This window comes from Aricia agestis, chromosome 7 (assembly GCF_905147365.1).
Source record: "Aricia agestis chromosome 7, ilAriAges1.1, whole genome shotgun sequence".
Classification (NCBI taxonomy): Eukaryota; Metazoa; Arthropoda; class Insecta; order Lepidoptera; family Lycaenidae; genus Aricia; species Aricia agestis.
This window is the reverse complement of record NC_056412.1, coordinates 12974740-12997097: the sequence shown is the minus strand read 5'-3', so window position 1 is coordinate 12997097 and position 22358 is coordinate 12974740. Positions and strand designations below refer to the sequence as shown.

At 38.0% G+C, this 22358-nt stretch overlaps 1 protein-coding gene across 2 annotated transcripts in view; it reads left to right on the top strand.

The window, feature by feature from the left end:
- The window catches only part of LOC121728942 (zinc transporter 1), a 33134-nt gene extending 11065 nt beyond the window's left edge, over window positions 1-22069 (top strand). The window contains exons 2-9 of one of the 2 annotated variants that reach the window (XR_006035893.1): window positions 12852-13048; window positions 13403-13655; window positions 13919-14029; window positions 14830-14952; window positions 16262-16437; window positions 16971-17070; window positions 18127-18842; window positions 21898-22069. Coding sequence is in view for 1 of the 2 variants with exons in the window: in XM_042117283.1 (XP_041973217.1) it covers window positions 12860-13048; window positions 13403-13655; window positions 13919-14029; window positions 14830-14952; window positions 16262-16437; window positions 16971-17070; window positions 18127-18254 (1080 nt within the window). In the remaining variant the exon portion in view is untranslated. Of the gene's footprint in view, window positions 1-12851; window positions 13049-13402; window positions 13656-13918; window positions 14030-14829; window positions 14953-16261; window positions 16438-16970; window positions 17071-18126; window positions 18882-21897 lie in introns of those variants that run through there. The other variant, XM_042117283.1, reaches the window with a different exon arrangement.
- Window positions 22070-22358: the final 289 nt, after the last annotated feature.

The window sequence follows — 22358 nt, the reverse complement described above, 5'->3', positions numbered from 1 at the left end:
ATCGCGCGCTATAAACTGAAGTCCACGCGGACGAAGTCGCGGGCAACAGCTAGTATTAATAATAAAGATTAAAGTACTTACATATATACAATAAGTATATACTTAACTATATTATAACATAATAATTATGGACTTTAACCTACCTGTTGCCATTATTGATATCGAGAAAAAAAAGCAAAAACCGTAGATAGAAAAATAAACAACTGCAAAAAATCACGTTTGTTGTATGGGAGCCCCCCTTAAATATCATTTTTTTTATTTTTAGTATTTGTTGTAGCGGCATAGCAGCAGAAATACAGAATCTGTGAAAATTTCAGAACTCTAGTTACAGTTCGACAAGGCTTTATTTTAAAGTGGCGAGAAAAGGAACTAAATGCTTTATCATACAAAAACGTCATTTTTGACATGTGTTTGACAGTTCTCATTTACCAGCAGCGCTCCTCACCCACGTTCAAATAAAGCCTTGTCGAACTGTATAGCGGTTCTTGAGATGCAGTCTGGAGACAGACAGACAGACGGACATCGAAGTCTCAGTAATAGGGTCCCGTTTTTACCCTTTGCATACGGAACCCTAAAAATACGAAGCCAGACAGCGCTTATTATAAGAAGGGTCTACCCGCTAGTCTAATGACTCTAATGGCACCAAAAAAACATCGTTGTTACTTAAATTACATTAACAATACTAGATATTATTTACATTTTCGTACTTTTCCATTTCATTTATCTTATCAGCACCAGAATTTATTAGCATAATAATAATTAAGATAATATCTTAATTATTATTAGAAGCTTTATCTGATAGGCCTACTTAAGATAAATAAGGCTCGCCGCTCGGCAACTGCTAAGAATATAATGATGATGAATGATTAAGTAATAATTTGTTGTCATGTTAAAGTAAGCAATAACATTTTAAGTTAAGCTGCCTAAATATTATTGTATTTCTTATTTTTATAAATATTATGTACTTAAAGAGTACCTACTTATAGATAATGTTATAGTCAGAGATCCCTAAAACATTTTTTATTTTTGATTACTATCAAGCTAATTTTTCGTGAATAGCTTCGTTTCGATAAGCCGAACAACAATTTTATCTGCGAAAAATCTCGATAGTAGTAGCTTACAGAGGTAGAAAGGATTTCATACGTTGATTCGATGGTCCTAAAATATGGAATGTTCTATTTATAGGACAATGTTACTCTTAAACTATTAACCTATCAATGCACAAAAAATCAGCTTGTTAGGATTTTTTGTGTATTGATAGGTTAATAGTTATATAATTAAAGAGTACTTAACATTGTCCTACAAAATATAGAACAATCCATATTTTAGGACTATCAAATCAAAGTATTCAAAATCCGTTCTAAATAAGAAAGAAGTGCGTGAAAATTATATGTATTACCGTGAAATTTTAAATGGTTTAGCCATACAAATAAGCGGCCAAGTGCGAGTAGGAATCGCGCACGAAGGGTTCCGTACCGTTATAGAGCAAAAATAGGCCAAAAATTGTATTTTTTGTATGGTATTTGCGTTTAAATTTTTATTTTATTATTCTTTATTGAACTTTGTGAATATATTTTGTGCCTATCCAGCAAAAAAGGCCAAAAAAATCACGTTTGTTGCATGGGAGCCCCCCTTAAGGCCATCCCCTGAGCAAACGACCTTGACCATGTACAAAATCCTATTTTTCCTATGCTATTTTTTACTTATATTTCAAAATTTTCCTAAAAAAATTCAAACGTCCCGTATGTAGTTAGTAAAATTGTCGATCTTTGGCGTGTGTTTCAAATACTTAACCGTAATTTGTAAATACTAGGGAGATACTGAATGCATGCTTAAATTTTTAACAAATTGGTATTACTTTGGAAGCTGACATCATGAGTATAAAAAACAAAAATAGGAAATTCATAACTATGAAAGGAACGTTCATATACTTACTGAAGATTATTGCTGTATTTTTATTATAATTTTGTGGCTTTCAAATTATGAGTTAATGAGGCTCTAAAAACGGCATCTCAGTAGAGGAGCGTCTTAAATATTCATTTTAATTATTTTGTTTTTAGTATTTGTTGTTATAGCAGCAACAGATTTACACAATCTGTGAAAATTTCAGAAGTCTAGCTATATAGCGGTTCTTGAGATACAGCCTGGAGACAGACAGACGGACAGACAACGAAGTCTTAGTAATAGGGTCCCGTTTCACCCTTTGGGTACGGAACCCTAAAAATGCCAAGTATCGAGGCGCATGCGACGCGTTATGTCAAAACTCAAATCCGATACATTTTTGATTTCTATCTAACTTTTATACAGGCTGTAACAAAAATAAGTGATAAATGATATTTAGTTTAGGGTGTGTACGTGTTCCTTGTAGAGAGTTCACTGTGAAAGTAGCAGCGCTGAAAGACCAAATTTTTTTCACTTTTGTTATCTGTATGGGAAAACTCATGGCGCTGGGGCTCTTGCCCATACAAAAGTGAAAAAAAAATTGGTCTTTCAGCGCTGCTACTTTCACAGTGAACTCTCTACAAGGAACACGTACACACCCTAAACTATTATCACTTATTTTTGTTACACACTGTATATAGTGAATGCAGATAAATGACTAACTGCCGCACTTAGAGACGAACATAATTTACTTAACTGTGATTAAATTAAAACTCAATTAAATGTCTCTGAGTACGGCAGTAACTAGTAAGTATTGTCGTGCGTGTAGCTACCCTATCGACAGTCCCTACTACCATTTACTGACATTATGACACAGACGGATATTGCCCATAAAATTGAACGCTAACTTCCTCCGAGTTCAAGTGCATCACGATTCACGGGCCACGGCACACTCAACAGACTACTAAATACTGATGTAAATTTTCATGCCAATCGCCATTATTATTATTGTTAGCTTAAAATGCATACAAAATATTTTGTAATTCATTGCGGTCGTTTGTCTGATTGTCTGTCTGTTACCCCTTTACGTTTGAGCCACGATCGATCGATTGATGATTTATGATGTTTGGTATGCTTCGAGTCCCGGGGAGGACTGTTTTTATTCCGATTTTGTATTAATAAAAACAACGATGTTACGACGTGCAACTAGTTGTATGATGTATCCATAGCGCAACGATTTCAACCTACCGAATAATTTTACTCGTCGAACCTGGGCGAGTTTTTTAGGGTTCTATAGTCAACAACTTCAACAAGGAACCCTTATAGTTTCGGTCTGTCCGTCCGTCTGTCCGTCTGTCTGTCTGTCCGCGGTTTTACTCGGAGACCTACATAGCTGTAATTCGGCATGGACATATTCTCGCCCATAAACTTTGGTTTGGCAAGGTTTAAATGTAAGTAAGTATTAGTTTTTAAGTTTTTTGAAATAAATAAATATTTAAAAAAATATATTAATGATGGCGACAAAATCTATAATATAAAAATGAGTCGCAGAATGTGTTGCTAAGCGCAAAACTCGAGAACGGTTGGACCGATTTCGCTAATTCTTTTTTTTAAATATTCCTTGAAGTACGAGGATGGTTCTTACGGAGAGAAAAATTCAAAAAAAATTTTTTAATTTCTTGAAAAAGTCTAAAAACAACACTTTTCTATACTCCCATACAAAAAGTTAAAGAATCGACTGTTAGGCGATACGAAGTTCGCCGGGTCAGCTAGTGGTCATATAAAATCTTAAAAATATTTTTTATGGTACCTCCTCTACACATCAACACGTGAGGATGATATTTTTTTTCGCTTCCACCCCAACGTTTGGAACACCCCCCCATACGGTGGGGTGGAAGCGAAAAAAGATGGATAGGTTTTTTTTAAATATTAAGAATATTCACAAATCATTTTCCGATTTAGGTATCCATTTGTGAAATATGAAGTTTCAAAGCGGAAAAATCGTTAAGAGTCCAGTGTCCCCCTCCCCCCTTCTACCAGCTAAAGTGGGGTTCCCAATCTTTTTCAGCCTGCGGCGCACTTACAAGTCAATATTTTGTCACGGCGCCCTACTCTACCTTACAAAAATATACATAAATAAACACCACTAATGATAGTTAGGTTAAGTAAGTAAATAATAATAAACAAATATTTAATCATCTTCCTGCTTTGTATAATTCATATTATAATTTTATTTTATGATATTTGTGGTTAATGGTTATTTATATTATGGATAATGATGGAGGATCGACTCACGGCGCGGCGGCGCCTCATTTGCCTTTCCACGGTGCCGCGGCGTACAGTTTGGGAACCCCTGAGCTAAACGGTTGCTTGAAATGTGAAAAAATTCACGGGAGTAAAAAAAATTTTCGTCGAAGTACAAAGGAACTTTTCGTTCAAATTTTTCAAAAAAAAATTCAAAAAAGCAAATGAACGTAACTGAAATGATCTCGTTAGTAGTGTAAAACTCGTTATAAATGTACATTCATTGACCATACGAAAATTATCAAAAACTAGCGGTAGGTACTCCGTACTACGGAACCCTATATTGCGCGTGGCCCAACACGCACTTGGCCGGTTTTCTTCATCTTGTCTTACCGTGCATTTTATTGGCGATTCTATAAAAAAATAAAGAAGACGTGCTGTCAAAGCCCCCAGAACCTTCTCCAGAGCGAAGCAAAGATCAACCTAAGGCTACGGACTAAATACTAAGTAGTAAAGTATAAATTGTGTATATTTTCATGATCTAAACATAGGCTATTAGCGGTCGACTAGTTATGTAATGTCATGAATAAACATAAGTGGTTACAATACAGTGATATAATAAAACGAGGCAGTGTCGTGAATAGGGTTGCCAGACGTCCGGATAAAGCCGGACACAGTCAGGCTTTTTGATTGCGTGTCCGGCCAAAATTAAGAGGAGTCCGGCTTTTGTAGAGCTTTGAATCAATAATTTTATATGAAAATCTACCAATTTTAAAAGGTTTTACACCTAATAAAATGTAAAATTGTATGTTTAAAAATTGTTTTAATAAAACATAAAATTACGAATGTATTCCTACACTAAGAGTTCAGATTCTAAGTATTCGATAGCAGGACTTTTTTGTACAAATGTCCGGCCAAGCTGGGTGCTTTGTCCAGCTTTTCGGTTTAGCGACCTGGCAACCCTAGTCGTGAATGTACTTTGTAATTTACGGTATCTAATGTGGAAGTAGCGTGAAAATCGTTTCGTAAATAATATAGTACATTATCTTAAAAGACCTTCAATTTACAAGATTTCACAGAGGATCATTAATTTGAAGGTCTTGTTTCTTTTTAGGGTTCCATACCCGAAGGGTGAAAACGGGACCCTATTCATGAGACTTCGATGTCTGTCTGTCCGTCTGTCTGTCTTCAGGCTGTATCTCAAGAACCGCTACAGCTAGAGTTCTGAAATTTTCACAGATTGTGTATATCTGTTTCCGCTATAACAACAAGACTAAAAACAAAATAAAATTAATATTTAAAGGGGGCTCCCATACAACAAACGTGATTTTTTTGGCCTTTTTTGCTCGATATCAATAATGGCATCTTCAGATTACCTTAATTATATGTCTACTTCAATATTTAAGAATAATATTAAAAAATAAGGGGGGCTCCCATACAGAAACACAATTTTTGGTCTATGTTTGCTCTATAACAGTACGGAACCCTTCGTGCGCGAGTCCGAGTCGCACTTGGCCGATTTATTTATTTAAGTATCTATGCAACTAACTATGTACAGGGTGTAACCAAATATAGATATTGCTTGAGGGTGTGTCGTTCCTTGTAGGTATGTGTCCAGACTCCAGAGTTCACTGTTAGCAGTAGCAAAGTGAGTGAATTAGGGCCTGTTTCACCACTTCCTGATAAGTGACGAATAGACTATCCACCAATTAACTTGACAGATCAAGTATGGAGAATCTGTCAAAAAAGTTGTGAATAGCCTATTCGGCACTTTATCAGAAAGTGGTGAAACAGGCCCTTAATTTATTAGGTATTTTATCTTTCAATACAAATGTACCTATATTATTAGCGCGCTTTATATGCACTATGACGAAACTAGAGCAGCTTGCAGAGATATAAAAATCTAGATTGAGACCTTTTCTATTAGGTCAGTATTAGGAAACGGACTAATGCAGTCGTATTTTGAAATTTTTATTCAGGTATCACCTCTAATCTTCTTCCTATTAATTCAAAATTCGAGTTTAAAATTCTACAGATAATGATGACTATTTATTTAATTTTGTTACTAACGAGTAATAAATTATTATATTACTCGACTACGAAAACTATTAATTATTTTGTTACGCTACAACCTAAGCTACGGTGTGTGAAATCATTGTTTCAAGCACTTACCTATCCGATTTTCCTCAAAAGACAACAATTATTTCTATATTATACTGAAGTTCCTGGATAAAATGCTTAAATTATACTTTATCTAAAGCGAAATCTTGTGCTAGTTTATTCACATCGTCATTATCAGCCCGCCACCTGCTGGACTTTGGCACTTCGATGAAGGCTTAGATAACTAAAAAAAACTGGCCAAGTGCGTGTCGTGCCACGCGTAATAGAGGGTTAAGTAGTACCGCTAGTTTTTGATATTTTTTATGGTCAATGAATGCACATATATTTAACGTGTTTTAAACTACTAACAACATCATCTCAGTTACTTTCAAAGGAATTTGAACGAAAAGTTCCTTAATACTTCGCCGAATACATTTTTTTAGTTGATCGACTAATACTCAATAACTTATGAAGTCTTCTTAGCCGTGATAGTTTTCCTTTTGAGTTCAGCATACAGTTTACCTATTTCCTACTCCCGGGATTTTTTCACATTTCCAGAAGCAACCGTTTAGCTGGTAGAACGGGGACATTGGACTCTCATGATTTTTTATATTTTAAAACTTCATATTTCACAAATGGATCCCTAAATCGGAAATTATATCTACTTATTAAATACTCGTAATTTAAAAAAAATACTATCTAAATCTCTCATGATTTTTTCTATTTTAAAACTTCATATTTCACAAATAAAATGGATCCCTATATAGGAAATTATATTAAACTAGCGACCCGCCCCGGCGTCGCATGGGTATAAAATATAATATAGCCACTGAAAAAATTATTAAAATTGATAGCCTATGATCCTTCACGTGGTCTACTTCTTATCTGTGCCAAATAACATAAAAATTGCTCCAGGTAGTTCGCGAGATAAGCCCTTTCAAATAATTTCCCCCGTTTTTTCCACATTCTCCTATTAGTCTTAGCGTGATAAACTATAGCCTATAGCCTTCCTCGATAAATGGGCTATCTAACACTGAAAGAATCATCGAAATCCGTTGCGTAGTTTTAAAGATTAAAGGGAACAAAGGGACATGAGGGAAAAAAACGACTTTGTTTTATAATGTGACTGGATGCTGTTAAACGTTCGTGTACCATCCCACATCGGACTATGAGTAATCGGCGTTTTAAATTTTTTGGAATAATTTTTATTTTCTGCTTATTTTAAGCATAAATATGATATTGTGCGGAATTTTTTTTTTGTTAAAATGCGTAGATTATGATTATGAAAAAACATTTTAATTACCGACTTCCAAAAAGGAGGAGGTAATACGTTCGGCTGTATCTTTTTTTTTGTATGTTCAACGATAACTCAGCCGTTTGTGATCCGATTTTCAAAATTCTTTTTGTGTTGTATAGGGTTTAACTCGAATTTGGTACCATGTTCACAAAAGTGGTGTTCTGATGATGGGATCCTGGAGGAATCGAGGGGACTCCTTGAAATTTGTATGGAAATATATAGTGATTTCAATTTTTTCTGAAGCATTCGAGGTAAACGCTACCAAAAAGTAAGATTTCGCACCAGGTTATACCCTGGATCCGAAGGTACCCAACAGAACTTTTGAATCCTTATAGATACAGGTTCGGGGATTTCGGTGTTGTTGAAACAACTGAAAGCATAAGCCAACACATCAATTTAATTGATGTGTTGGCTTAATGATTGTGACATCATCACAATCATAATTATGCCATGGGTCATCACATTATGACCCAATTATTGATGCTTTTCGTGATATTTTGCATCGAAGCAGATGTTTTTGATGATTATTTCGCTATTTGTGGACCGATTTTCAAAATTATTGTGTTGTTGTATAGGATATAATCTTGATTTTGTATAATAATTACGAAAGTGGTGAGCTGATGACGGCATCTATGAGCAATCGAGGGAAATCCTTGAAATTTATCAAAACACTCATAGTGGTTAAAATGTTGTTTCTAGTAACTTAAACATATGTTACGAATAAGAGAAAGTTCATACAAAGGTGTCTCTTGGTCCAAAGGCACTGAACAGAACTCCTGAACCTTTAAAGATAAAAGTTTTTAAATTGCAGCATCGCTTAGATAACTGCAAGCATTTACCACAATTTCGCTTACAGTAACATAATGTGAATAGTTAACATTAGTAGTGGTTATTTACGCATAAAGCCTTATCTTGTAGATAACTAAAAAGAGTGAAATTATTATTTTTAACAAAAAATTAAAACCGACTTCCAAGGTAAAAACAATTATAATATGAAATAAAAAGTATTAAATAACTCTTACTCTATAATAGTGCCTTTTTCGGAATTCGTCTAAGTCTCAACTATTTCTGTACATACTACAGTCTTCATTACTTTGAAGTCGGTACCAGTCCCAAAAGCTTCAGATATTCTGACATTGACTGAACTCACGATAAAATTTGCTGGTACCGACTTCAAAATAATGAAGACTGTAGTATGTACAGAAATAGTTGAGATTTAGACGAATTCTGAAAAAGGCACTATTATAGAGTAAGAGTTATTTAATACTTTTTAGTTCATATTATAATTGTTTTTACCTTGGAAGTCGGTTTTAATTTTTTGTTAAAAATAATAATTTTACATTCAGTACGTATAAAACGTATAAAAATGGTTAATGCAATATTGCTATAGGGCTTATTACATAGCAATTAGCATTAATGTCCTTTGTGATATTTCACATAAATGCAAAATTCTGATTTGTTCTTTCAATACAAGTGCTTATTTTAACAAAATGTTATAAAATTACCTCGTCACGCCCAAACCGCTGAACCGATTCTTCTGTTTGATATGGAGATACTTTGAGTCCCGGGAAAGGACATAGGATACTTTTTATTCCGAAGAAATGTACGGTTCATAAAAATGATTTCTGCTTATACCACTACGTGGATTTCGATGATATTTGGTATACAGATACGTTATGTCTCGGGAAAGGACATAGGATACTTTACATCCGGGAAAAAGGTACGGTACCCGTACCCGTATTGGTGTGCACATACTTTGACTCTCGTGAAAGGACATAAGATAATTATTGTCTTGAAAAATGTACGGCTGCCGCAGAAGGACAGAGGTTCCCGCTTCTTCTTCCCTTCCCGCGCTTCCCGCAGAGTGCTCTTATGTATAATTGCGCACACATTTGGGCACTATAAAATTACTCCTACTTAACCGGCCTATTTTCATTGAAACCAGAGTGCTCTTGTGTATTGCGCACACACTTGGGCACTATAAAATGACTCCTGTGTAACTGGCCTGGTTTCATTGAAACCAGAGTGCTCTTGTGTATTGCGCACACACTTGGGCACTATAAAATTACTCCTGCGCAACTGGCCTGGTTTTATTGACACCGGCCACCGCCACCGACACCGGTGTGGGAGTTTTTTTATTTATTATAATTACCAGCATTGGACATTGGACATAGGTAATTATTGAAATACTCGTTAGTCTAATTAAATTATTAGATAATCTAATTATTGCAAATTAAAATTAGAATACATTTTATACATAATATTATTTTTAATCAACTTACGGGTAATTTCAGATGCACAATTAGGTACTTCATCAATCTGATTAATTTGTAATCTGATTAAAATTATTAATTACTTTTTGCCCAACTCTGCACGTGATAAACTAATTATTTCTACATTAACTAAATTTACTCAAAATCGGTTCAGCAGCTTAAACGCAAATTAATAAAGTTTATTGCGTGAAAACGGAACATTTTCCATGATAAAAATTATCCTATGTCCTTCTCCAAAATCTAACGAAATATTTACATGTACTTACTCAATATCGATATCCAAATTCATTTTTGTTGACTGCGCGGGAACCGTACATTTTCCGGGACAAAAGTATCTAATGTCGTTAAATTGATTCAAAGTATCTGCATACAAATTTTTATCAAAATCGGTTCAGCGGTTTAAGCGCAAATCATTGTAGAAACATAGTACATAAATGCTATATACAAAACCTCACTTAGAGGAATATAAGCATTAACCATTTTTGTACTCTAGAATATTATGCTACAGTGGGTTTTTAAAAAAAATGGATTTCACTGTCGTAAACTTTATGTTCTAAAGAATAAAACTGCATTATTAACTCCAATTTTATGTGGAATAGATCACCAATGCTAAACAGCAGCCATTGTATAGAATATTCGTAATTAAAAAAAAAAACTATCTCACCGCGTGGGGTGTCTTTAGATAGTATTTTTTTCGCGTCCACCCGGACGCTAAAAATAAATCAGTCCCGCATTGATGTGTAAAGGACCTACCGTAAAAAAAATATACTTATACCCAATGATACAATATTTATACCATTTTGTTGGCATCATTAAGATGTGCATTCATGCCGAATTTCGGATTTGTATGTCTCTTATTATAGTATCTGCGTAATACCGCGGACAGACGGACGGACGGACAGATGGACAGACAGACGGACGAACAAACCGAAACTACATAATATAAGGGTTCCTTGTTGACTACGGAACCCTAAAAATTGCACTAGACGCTGTGTAAAAATAATCTCTATCGAATAGCTCAGTCGCTAGAGCGCGTCGCGCTAGGTACGTGGGTTCGAATTCAGCGGAGGAAAATAACGGCGACAAGGTAATTTTAAAATTATCTTCATCTATGAATTATAATATGATCAAAGGATAGCCATTTGCAATCGATTCACGGTTAACTCTATAATATATTATGGAAGACCCTAAAATAATTTCATTCATCCTATAATAAGAAACTGCAGTTTCTTATCATTCCCTATAACAGGGGTCACCAAATGGCGGACCGCGGTCCGCATCCGGACCGCCGACCCATTGTGTGCGGACCAAGCATGTTCGAAGATGATCTTCGTTCATCTTAGGACTTCAACATCTCCAGGATTTAATGTCAATATCTATAGTTTGCATCAATATTTCACTCCAAACTTCAGAGAGATAATTAGCTACAAAAAATGGTTACTTTTCTCATTGATATCTAAAAAATACCTTTGTAACTTATTTCCGTAATTACCTTTGTTTAATTTTTTTATATAAAATGTGTGGACCGCGAAGGTCATTTCATGTCTTAAAACGGACCCCGAGCGAAACTAATTGGTGACCCCTGCCCTATAATAAGAAACTGCTTCAGTGGCTTACCTCGAGAGTTTCATCATTTGCTAGATTAATTTGTTTCATTTTCAGCATTACAGAAGTTTGGCACACGAATTTCAACGCGCAGTTTCTAGTCTCATTAACACAAACAATTAACATAATAATATTGTATCGTTATAAGAGTGCATCTAAGATACTTACATAAAAAATTAAACAAGGGTGCAGACGGTGCAGTCGGTATAATTCTTAGCAAAATGATAATTTTCAAATCGAGTAGATTACAATCGAGTAGAATACAGATTAGTAGGTGTTGTGATAACTTTACATTGTATGCTTTAATACGTGGGAGAGCCATGCTTCGGCACGAATGGGCCGGCTCGACCGGAGAAATACCACGTTCTCACAGAAAACAGGCGTGAAACAGCGCTTGCGCTGTGTTTCGCCGAGTGAGTGAGTTTACCGGAGGCCCAATCCCCTACCCTATTCTCTTCCCTACCCTCCCCTATGCTCTTCCCTTCCCTTCTCTACTCTCCCCTATTCCCTTCCCTTTCCTTCCTTACCCTCCCCTATTACCCTGTTCCCTCTTAAAAGGCCGGCAACGCACTTGCAGCTCTTCTGATTGTTCTGAAGTTGCTTTCCATCGGGTGACCCGTTTGCTCGTTTGCCCCCTTTATTTCATTAAAAAATACACCTCGCAAGTATTTTTTGGCGTGTTAATGCCATTACCGTAAGGCGTGAATGCGAAGTACCTAGAATATGTTACCTATTCAAAGTGACGCATAGGCAGCGTTAAAGTTTTAAAAGCCACTTGCAAAATTATACTTGTATAGTACCTAGTAGGTAGGGACTCCGTAGTACCCTACATAAACAAGAGGGCCAGTGTGAAATAGTTACCTTTTAGTTTGGAATTGGATTTAGGTTACGCGCTAGAGCCTGTCTCTCTGGAATACAAATTGAAACGCGCGTATGTATGGACTTCGCGCGTAAAACGCCTCATCGACTGGCACTAAGCTGCCACACGTCTTGAAAGTCAGTAACTGCACAGTAACTGTAAAAAAAATATGTTTTTTTTCTATTGTCTTACTTTTTGACTTATTTGGTTACTATATTATACCCATACAGGGTGTAAAAAAGTGATAATAGTTACTTTTGGTTGTATATTATAATATTGTGTGATGTGTCCCTTGTTTTTAACACTGAACTTTATATCAGGGACACGTATACACCCTACACGTAATTATCACTTTGTTTTGTTACACCACAGCGTGTACATTTTTTTAATGTTCGTCCTTCTTAGGGGCTATTTCACCTCTTCCTGATAAGTGCCGGATAGGCTATCCACCACTTAACTTGACAGTCGACAGATTATGGAGTATCTGTCAGATGAGTTGTGACTTGTGCATGTAGCCTATTCGACACTTATCAGGAAGTGGTGAAACAGGCCCTTAATCCTATTGTTGAAGTACTTATGATATATTTGGTAGTTGGTGCAATGGCGATGAAGGAGTGGCTGCAGTGGCTGCCGCCGCCGCGGTCGTTGCTCGCTCTGGTGGTGGCGGTAGGCGGTTTCAGCGGGCGGCTGTTCGCGGCGCACGTCACTCACTCGCCCACGCTGCTCGTCGACGCCTGCCACGCCCTCTGCCGTCTCGTCGGCCTCATCACCACGTTGCTGGCATACAAGGTACTTTCAATGTTCAGTGGTGGCCCTAGGGGGTGGCGGAAAGGGCAATCGCCCGGGGCCTACCTCTTGCAGGAGCCTCGCAAGGTATTTTTTCGTAAGACAAAGGTCCTCGCAAAGAGCTGCCGCCCAGGGCCTCGCAAAGACCTTCCACCTGGGGCCTCATAATGGGTAAGGCCGCCACTGATAATGTTAAATTTTAGTTATTTAAAAATTTCACTTGTCAAAACAGCAGATCGAGGTACTGAACTGTAACCTAATAATCATTGTAGTTAGCGAAAGGTATTAATAATATTCTTGATACTTCTCTCTAATAATAAGTATCTGACTACTAACATGATCGCCATCTTGTTTCAGTACGAGCGCGCGGACGAAGGCGAGGGCCACGAGGGGCGACTCCGCAACACTTTCGGCTGGGCCCGCATCGAGGTCGTCGGCCGGCTGTCCGTTCACGTGCTGTTCGCGTCCTTCGCCTTAACCCTGGTGGTTAACGCGCTCCAGCTCGCAGTGCACTCCTCCCACGGCCAACCGCCGCTCTACCCGAAACTGATACTGGGATGCGGCGTCATAGGGCTACTGCTGTACGCGATTAACTATATGCTGTTGGCGGGTAAGATGGATTGGATTAGACTTGAGTCATTCATATTATGGTTAAGGTCATCTTAATAATTAATACCTAACTATGAGAGTTTTGAGCTCTTTATAGTGCCAAATGTTTGGATCTGCTAAGCTGCTGACGTAAATTATTGTTCTCAGACTTTACGTCTCCTTCAAGTCTTCCACGAGAATCCCGGCACTTTGACCAATGACCAACGTTTTCTCAAAGTCTAGTAATTATGTAGTGGATACTCAAGTATATGTTATTATTTACAGGACGTGAGCTAAGCTACAGCCGGAGGCTCAGTATGACGGAAGGCGGCGAGGTGGTGCTGAAAACGGGCGCGGGGGAGCCGGTGCTCGCGTACGCACCCGCTGATATCGCCAGTGAGTAGAGAGTAGAGACTAGAGTCAAGACATGCGGACACATTGTCCAGCATTTTTTTTTAATGAAATAAGGGGGCAAACGAGCAAACGGGTCACCTGATGGAAAGCAACTTCCGTCACCCATGGACACTCGCAGCATCAGAAGAGCTGCAGGTGCGTTGCCGGCCTTTTAAGAGGGAAGAGGGAATAGGGTAATAGGGGAAGGTAGGGATGGAAAGGGAACGGAAAGGGTAGGGAAGGGAATAGGGTAGGGGATTGAGCCTCCGGTAAACTCACTGACTCGGCGAAGCGCTGTTTCACTCCGGTTTTCTGTGAGGACGTGGTATTTCTCCGTGGACGTGGCATTGATAAACATACTCCTGGTCAGTAATTCCCAAAGTGGTCCATGGGGGTCCACGCGAGACTAGACGGGGGTCCACGGGTCCACAATTATTGTAGGCGGGGGTCCTGCTGCTAACCAAATTAATTTGGTTAGCAGTGAAGAACCTTTGTGTAGGCTTGATTAATTATTTCTCTTATTAGAAGAAAGCATAGGCCAGGGATGGCGAATCCTGCCTTATCAACGTGCCACTTTTCTGATGGTTCGCCATCCCTGGCATAGGCAGATGATTTGTTACAAAGCACAGCGAAGCTTTTACATAAAATCAGTGCAAGTTTCATGGATTAGTATTGTGGGGGGGGGGGGGGGGTGCTTCAGGGGGTCCGCAGTATGCACGAACACCTTGAAAGTGGGCCACGAAAGAAAGGAGTTTGGTAACTTATAACAATCTTCGGGTTAAAACTGATGTGTATTTCCCCAGGCAGCCTGTTCGTGATGGGCGCGGGCATGAACCTGGAGTGGGAGCTACTGCCGGCCAAGATCGCCGACCCCGCCATGTCCGCCGCCGCCGCCATCCTGCTCGTCATATTCAACTACCCCTTTAGTGAGTACTTATACCTAAGGGTAAATTCAGACCGTCGATTCAGTAAGTACAAATTTAGAAATGCATAGTACGCGTCGCGTTGCGGTCTGAATTGATCCTAAGATAAGGGTGCCCGTCCATGTCATATTTTTGTAGGAACGACAATTGGGCATGACTATTGCACATACCGTCGCCCATGGGCTTTTCTTTCTGGCGACATTCGATTGTCATCAAATTAGAAGTCGCAACATGGCTAAAGGCTCAATGATGCCATTAGTGGGAACGGATTGATCTTTGGTATTCATGAAAAAAATACAACATTCTAAGAATAAATTCATCACAGGAATGACGATTACAGAAACAAAACAAAACCAGTTTCGAGCTTTGTATGGTTCTCTTGCCTGTCATTCGAGTAGATATATACATTCCAAGCGCATAATCGCGCCGTGTCGTTTTGCTACACAGTTTGGCGAATCACGAGTATGAACTTCTAAATACCGTGTAAAACATTAATTACGTTTCTCAGTAACCGCGTCTTCTAAATACCGTGTGAAGGCACTGACTTACAATTCACAGTTCCGACCCTACCGAAATGTTTTACTAATATTATAAAGCTGAAAAGTTTGGTTGTTTGTTTGCTTGAACGCGCTTATCTCAGGAACTACTGGTCCGATTTGAAAAATTATTTTAGTATTAGATAGACAATAATTTATCAAGGAGGCTATATGCTATAAAATATCACGCTAAGACCAATAGGAGCGAAGATGTAGAGTAGACCACGTGAAGGGACATAGGCTATTTTTTGCGGGAAAATGGGCGGTTTTCGTGAAATTCCTATAATTTACGCGGGCGAATCCGCGCGGAGCGTCTAGATTCTAGTACCTTTTTAAAAAAATATACTTATTTTCTGCAAATATTACGTAATTCGACTAATATTTCTCCACCTACATTCAAGAACCCCTGAAAATCTAAACTCAATCCAATTCTGCTACCTCGGAGCTGCATTTCGATTCTATTGTTCGATTCTCAGATTGCTATTGCGATATCTTACTGATGTCTTATGTCATAAATGCGAAAGTGTGTATGTCTGTTACCTATTCACTCTTGACGGATGGAAACGGAACTTATAGTTACAGATACTTTGAGTGTGGGGAAAGGACATAATATGATAGTTTTTATCCCGGAAAAATGTGTGGTTTTCGGCGCGGGCATCATCTAAGTCTTAGATAAATGATTGGTCTCGCGCGCGCGCTCGAGACCAATAATTTATCTAAGATCTAAGTAGTACCTAATGTGTGTGACAAAGATATTAACTGTTTGTACCGTACAGTGCGATCGGCTGGGCTGATACTGCTGCAAACCGTACCGGAGGGGCTCGGGGCAGGCGCGCTGCGGGCGGCAGCGCTGCGCGTGCCCGGTGTGCGCGCAATACACGAGCTGCACGTGTGGCAGCTGCACAGAGACAAGCTGGTCGCCACCGCTCACGTCGCTTATGAATCACCCGAGGTCAGTTTCAAGGGTTTGGTTCTTTAGAAATGTGTTTAATATGTAATGGCAGTTATTTAGATTACTGTCTTCGAAATGCAAGGGCTGAAACCTGAAGCTTAGGTATAGAAATGGACTTGGGATACCTCACAAAAAAGTTTGTTAGTCCACCAGGGTGTTGAACTTACTATAGGTCTACCATAGTCTGATGGCAAAAAGTGAGAAAATAAATTGACTCTAGCAATACCGGGGTAATAGGAATAAAAAATTTTGATCCTTTTTTTTTCCTTTAGCGACTTTATTCTGCGTGTGAAACATGCAAATATAAAAATTTATCCAATGATCAAGGATATTTTTTGAAAATCTGCCGTCAAAATTTGTCATCAGATTCTGGTAGACCAGTAACTATACCAACTGCACTTAGAGATTTTTAATGATCACTTAACTTAAATTTAAAAAATACATTTTCTGTCAAACTATTCATCAAATTAAAGGTCAGTTATCGTTAAATGTATCTGAGCGTGGTCGTTAGAGTTTACGATTTGTATTTCCAGGACTACCTCCGCAGCTCGGCGCTCGTGTGCGACGTGTTCAAGCGACACGGCATCGGCCTGGTCACACTACAGCCAGAGTTTCTGTTCACTTCCAAGACCGGTAAATATATATATTACCTAATATAAAACACACAGTGATAAAAATATTTACAAAGCGAATAATTGTAGGTGCAAGGTCTGCTTGTCTTTGGCTGGTACAACAGAAAAGTCAAGTGATAGACGAAAACAACGGAACTTGATGAGATACACGCTGATTAAATAATATTTTGATTGGTCAGACCTGAGATACAATGTATTTGTATAGTCAGTAATTCCAAATTGTACTAATTTCTATTGTGGTAACTTCTTAACAACTTGTTGAGAAATGTCATGAATTGACGCTAAAGGCCCTACCGTACTTTAAGCGACACTACACTGCAGTGGAGCGACGCGAAGCGTGGCGGCCAAATATTATTTGTATGAAATCATAAATTATGGGCTAAGCCGCACTACGCGGCAGCGGCTAAGCGCTAGCCGCTGCGTAACACAAAACGTTAGATATAATATTATGAAGATTTTGACATAAACCCCATACATCTGTCAAAATCTTCATTAAAATATTGGAGTTTCTGAGAGGAGAGAGAGAGATGTTTAATCTTAAAATATCTGAGTGCGGTCGTGAGTGTCGCGCCGCTCCGCTGCCGCGTATTGTCGTCTTACATTAAGAGCCCATATGACCCTAACTTGACTACATACTTTAACCTAGATCTCAAAATCTGTAAGGTCTAGAAAACTGATTTTTTGACACAAGTAACTTCAGTTCATAAAGATTAAATGCTCAAGACGAAAACACGATTACTCAAAAAATGCTCGATAGTTTCTTTTTTACAAAAAACCTTGTTTTAGACACATTTTTGCTTGGATCTTCGAAGTTTGCTGTCTTTTCTTTAATATTTTTTAATATCTAAAAAGGTATTGATAAAACCTAAATTTGCTCAAAACACTTTTTTCATAATCATTATAGTTCGTCTTTTATTCAAGTAAAACTAACTCGGCGATGATTCCGCGCCGTCCTTTTTCACCTGACATATAAAAGACGGGCATGAGTGTGAAGAGAGAAGGACGATGTTTGATTTTTAGAGTCAGGTGAGCTCTTAATATATTTATATTTTTTTAGGATCAGAAGAAGAGAACTTATTAGTTGAGTTCGCGAACGTGGCGTGCTCTTGTCCGTGCGCAAAGCAGTGCGCGGCGCCGCGGTGTTGCCAGCCCCCGCCGCCGCCGCCGCCCGTCACCAGGATTTGACAGTGTTGCCAACTTGCTATATACACTTTGATGTAGGCCCATATTAAAAACCGCTCCGTTATAACATACCTACTCTGGGCTGATGAGCTATGAGAGTCTTAAAATATATGACATTTTATTATAATAATTTCATTAGTTAAATAATTAGGTCAAGTCTCGACCTGACAGTGTTAAATAAAACGCCATCCCAAGAATGATCTCGAGCATTAACTTGGTGGTTAGAGCGGCTTATTAACGGATCGTAAAGGTAGCGTTTCACAAAATAGACCAGCCAAAAAGGATCGCAATTTCGTGGGACGAGGAGTTAGAGCATTAGTAAAGGCAGCCGTAAGTTGATCACATGGTATGACGTATTGGTAGTTGTTAATTGTTATACCCATAGGCCACGTTTCCTGACTGGCCTTAAAATTATGCGCAGTCTTATCGCAATGCGATGTCGCAGAGACAAAATACATAGGAGAAGGACAGGGATATATTTTATTTAAAACATAATGCCTTTATCATTATAACCGCGCTTTTGCAAAATTTGCGCTATTTTAAGAGGTGTTCAATAATCACGTATTGATGTTAATTAATTATTGACATAACGTCGTTGCAAAGATAAAATCTCTCATGTGACATTTTTAAGTTTCCAAAAAAAACGATAACTGTCTACTGAAAAAAAACGTAAGAAGATTTGTAATTTTTTTAATGCAGATACATTTAGCATTTACAAATGGATATTTATGGATATAATTATCAGTAATAAATGTTTAGAAAAGCCTGAAAAGCATTTTTTTAACGATTCCGCTGCACATAAGAGATTTTGTTACAGAGATATTCTGCATAATTTTTTTGTGTTTTCTTCTTGCAACTAAGATATTTTAACCATTCACAAAACTTACTAAATTAAAAATAATCAGCCAAGTGCGAGTTGGACTCACGCGCGAAGGGTTCCGTACCGCTATAGAGCAATATTTAGCAAAATTTTGTGTTTTTGTATGGTATATGGCCCCCCTTTAATTTTTTATTTTATTTAAATATTGTTATTAATTTTTAAAGTACACATATATTTAAGTATTCTCTGAAAATTTCAAGTGCCTATTTATTGCCATTATTGATATCAAGCAAAAAATGCCAAAAAAATGTAGTTTAGAAGCCCCCTTAAATTTCAATTTTATTTTGTTTTTATAGCGGCAACAGATATACACAATCTGTGAAGTTTCAGAAGTCTAGCTATAGCCGTTATTGAGTTATCAGCATGGAGACAGACAGAGAGACTGACAAACAGACGGACTTACAAATAATTTGGTGACTGCGAATATAATTTTTCTGGATTCGCAATCCTGACCCTAGTAGCTTTTCGCTATGGTAAGGTGGTCCACTCATCATTATGGCGCAACTTATAAAGCACAGAACCATCTGGCGTATATTTCAGCCCTCTTATGTCTACCACGACTGGATCTCCCTTTTCGCCGGGACGTATAGATTTGAAGTTTGTTTCGAGTTCTTCGTAATTAAGAAAGAACTCACTGATTTAACACAGTGCCGGTCCTAGCCAAATTTTCAGGCGGTGCGAAAACCAGAAGTGGCGCCCTTCTAAATAAAAAAATTGGGTGTCTCAGGTGGCTCAGGTGGTGCTGCTTATAGAAACGTTAGGGCTTCGGGTCGCAGTCGAAACGACGTAGGCCAAGTTTTTATTTGGACCCTCGAAGCGCCGCCTTTGCGGCAGCATTACTGCACATCGCAGGGATATGGAGGAGAGTGTGCTATCCCAATGGCGCCAACAGGTCCTTCCCAACCTTCCCAACTGCCAGCTGCCGAACTGTGAAAGCGATCTGGTCGATACTACAACAAGGGATCACACATTCGAGGGACGCCCTTACCTTTGGTCATTACCTGCACCATACGGGCAGGAGGAAACCATCGCCTAGGTGCCACTACAGTGAGGAAGAGGATGTTAAATTTTAACTTCGAACGGGTATTTTGGTCGAGCTTGCTGCTTTCGATATACGTAATCACTAGGCGCGTAAATAGGAGGTTTGATGTACTGTTCAATAGTTCAATGGACACTGTCCACTTCCATCATCGTATGACCTTTTTCTAAATACAACTGCTCAATTACAATGAAAGAAATAACGGTAGATATTTCCACGCGGGCAAGAATTAAAATATGTCGACGAGTATAATATCTACTTGGGCCAGTCTCCTTTAACAAAAGACTAGGAAAGGAAGTCAATCGTCGAATTTAAAACGCTTGGAAGAGCTACTGGTCCATGAAGACGCTGATGAAGGGAGATTTGCCAATCTCCCTGAAACGCAGACTCGTCGACATGACGTGTATTCTGCTACGGTGCTCAGACCTCGTCCTTGACCGACTCGCAAAGGTTCCAGCTCGGGGTTTTTGTCAAAGAGCAATGGAGCGCAGCATGTTAGGTGTAAGACTAACTGACCGAATAAAAAACAGCACGCTGCGCTCCAAAACAGGTGTTAAAGACGTCGCGTCGGCATGAAAGCTGCAAAATTCAAGTGGGACTGAAATGGTTCCAGAGGACGGAAATGGCGAGATGAACTGGATGTCTACAAACCAGGCCGACCTGCGGTGGCGTTTGAGCGAGACAGATGGCAGACCTTGGGGGAGGCCTTTGTCTAGCAGTGGGATAACACAGGCTCATAAAAAAATCTACGCGACAGTTTAAAACTGCACTGAAGGTGGCCTCGAACTAGTAGTGGTGTAATCACAGGGTGTGGTGCATTTGTTTTCGTTCCGTCTCACTTCCAATGCGTCGATTAATTATTTCGCTCTCTGTCTAAAGAAGGCGCGACATCTATGCGTACTAAGAAGTAAGATCACATAACTTCACATAAGATCAGTAGTAACTTGCAAAATCACATGTACTTTTTATTTTATTTTTTTCGTTAAAATAGGGTATTTTAAGAATATAAATTAAATAATTTTGAAATTCATTGGCTAGTTTTTTCTCAATAAATTTTTAAAGTTTCGCTCTGACGTCATCATCGGCGGTCAATAATTGACCTCTGCAGTATGTTTTTTCCTTTCAATCTTATTTATAATGGCTGGTTCGTCAAATGCAAGTTCTCATTATGTGAAAGCTGATACGAGAAGCTTACCAAAAGTGCTAATTTAACGCCATTGAAGGTCAAACAAAGGTTAAACATATTTGTTCAAAAGTAACTAATGGGTATTATTTTCGTTTATATACAGAAAAACGATCACTGACCTTATTCCTCGAAATGTTTTTGTAATGAGCAAAATTAAAAAAAATGGACAATCCCCATTTGAATAAAAACGGTGAGCGAAACCTCAGTAGTTATGTCTATTGTGTCAGTGTCATCTGAAGCACATAAGAGATTTTGTGTTGTAACTTGTCAAATACTTTCAACAATTTGAATAATATTGGTCAGTGAATATCCTCTTATGCGTCATCTCAGGCACATGAGAGATTTTGCTATACGTATTATGCACGCTCACACATAGGATATTTTAAAAAAGAGCTCTAGCTAAGGCAATTGTCTATATATGAACATAAGAGTTTTTGTAGTAAGAGTTTGTTGCTCTTGAAATTCTGAATACAAAAATGCAAAAAAACGCATTTTGGGTAAAACTGCACATAAGAGGTTTTATCTTTGCAACGACGATAAGTTCTAACCAAATTTGAAAACTTACAACGTGGGTATAAGCAAGCCAAAGTTCAATCGAATAGAATAAGTTCTAAGTAGTGCCTCTGTTTACAAAACTACATGGTTAAAATGCTCAATAAATTAACCATTGAGACAAAAAGGTGTTACAAAATCCTATAATATAATATTTTATGAAGTATGTATCAAGTACACATCAAAAATTAAGTATTTTAGGTTATAATCCATTTTAACAAATTAAATAAAAATATTTTTATATTGCATTTATTTATATTGTAAATATTTCGTTACAGTTTATTACCTAATTAAATTAAAAACCAATTTTTTGTTACTAGGTATTGTCTATAATGAAATATTTTATATCGTGTAATTTTACGTTCAGGAATACTGTCGGAAGGCCTAAAACTGCCAAATAAAACTAAATAATATTATAGTAGAACTACTGTTACAAAAGTATATTGTGAT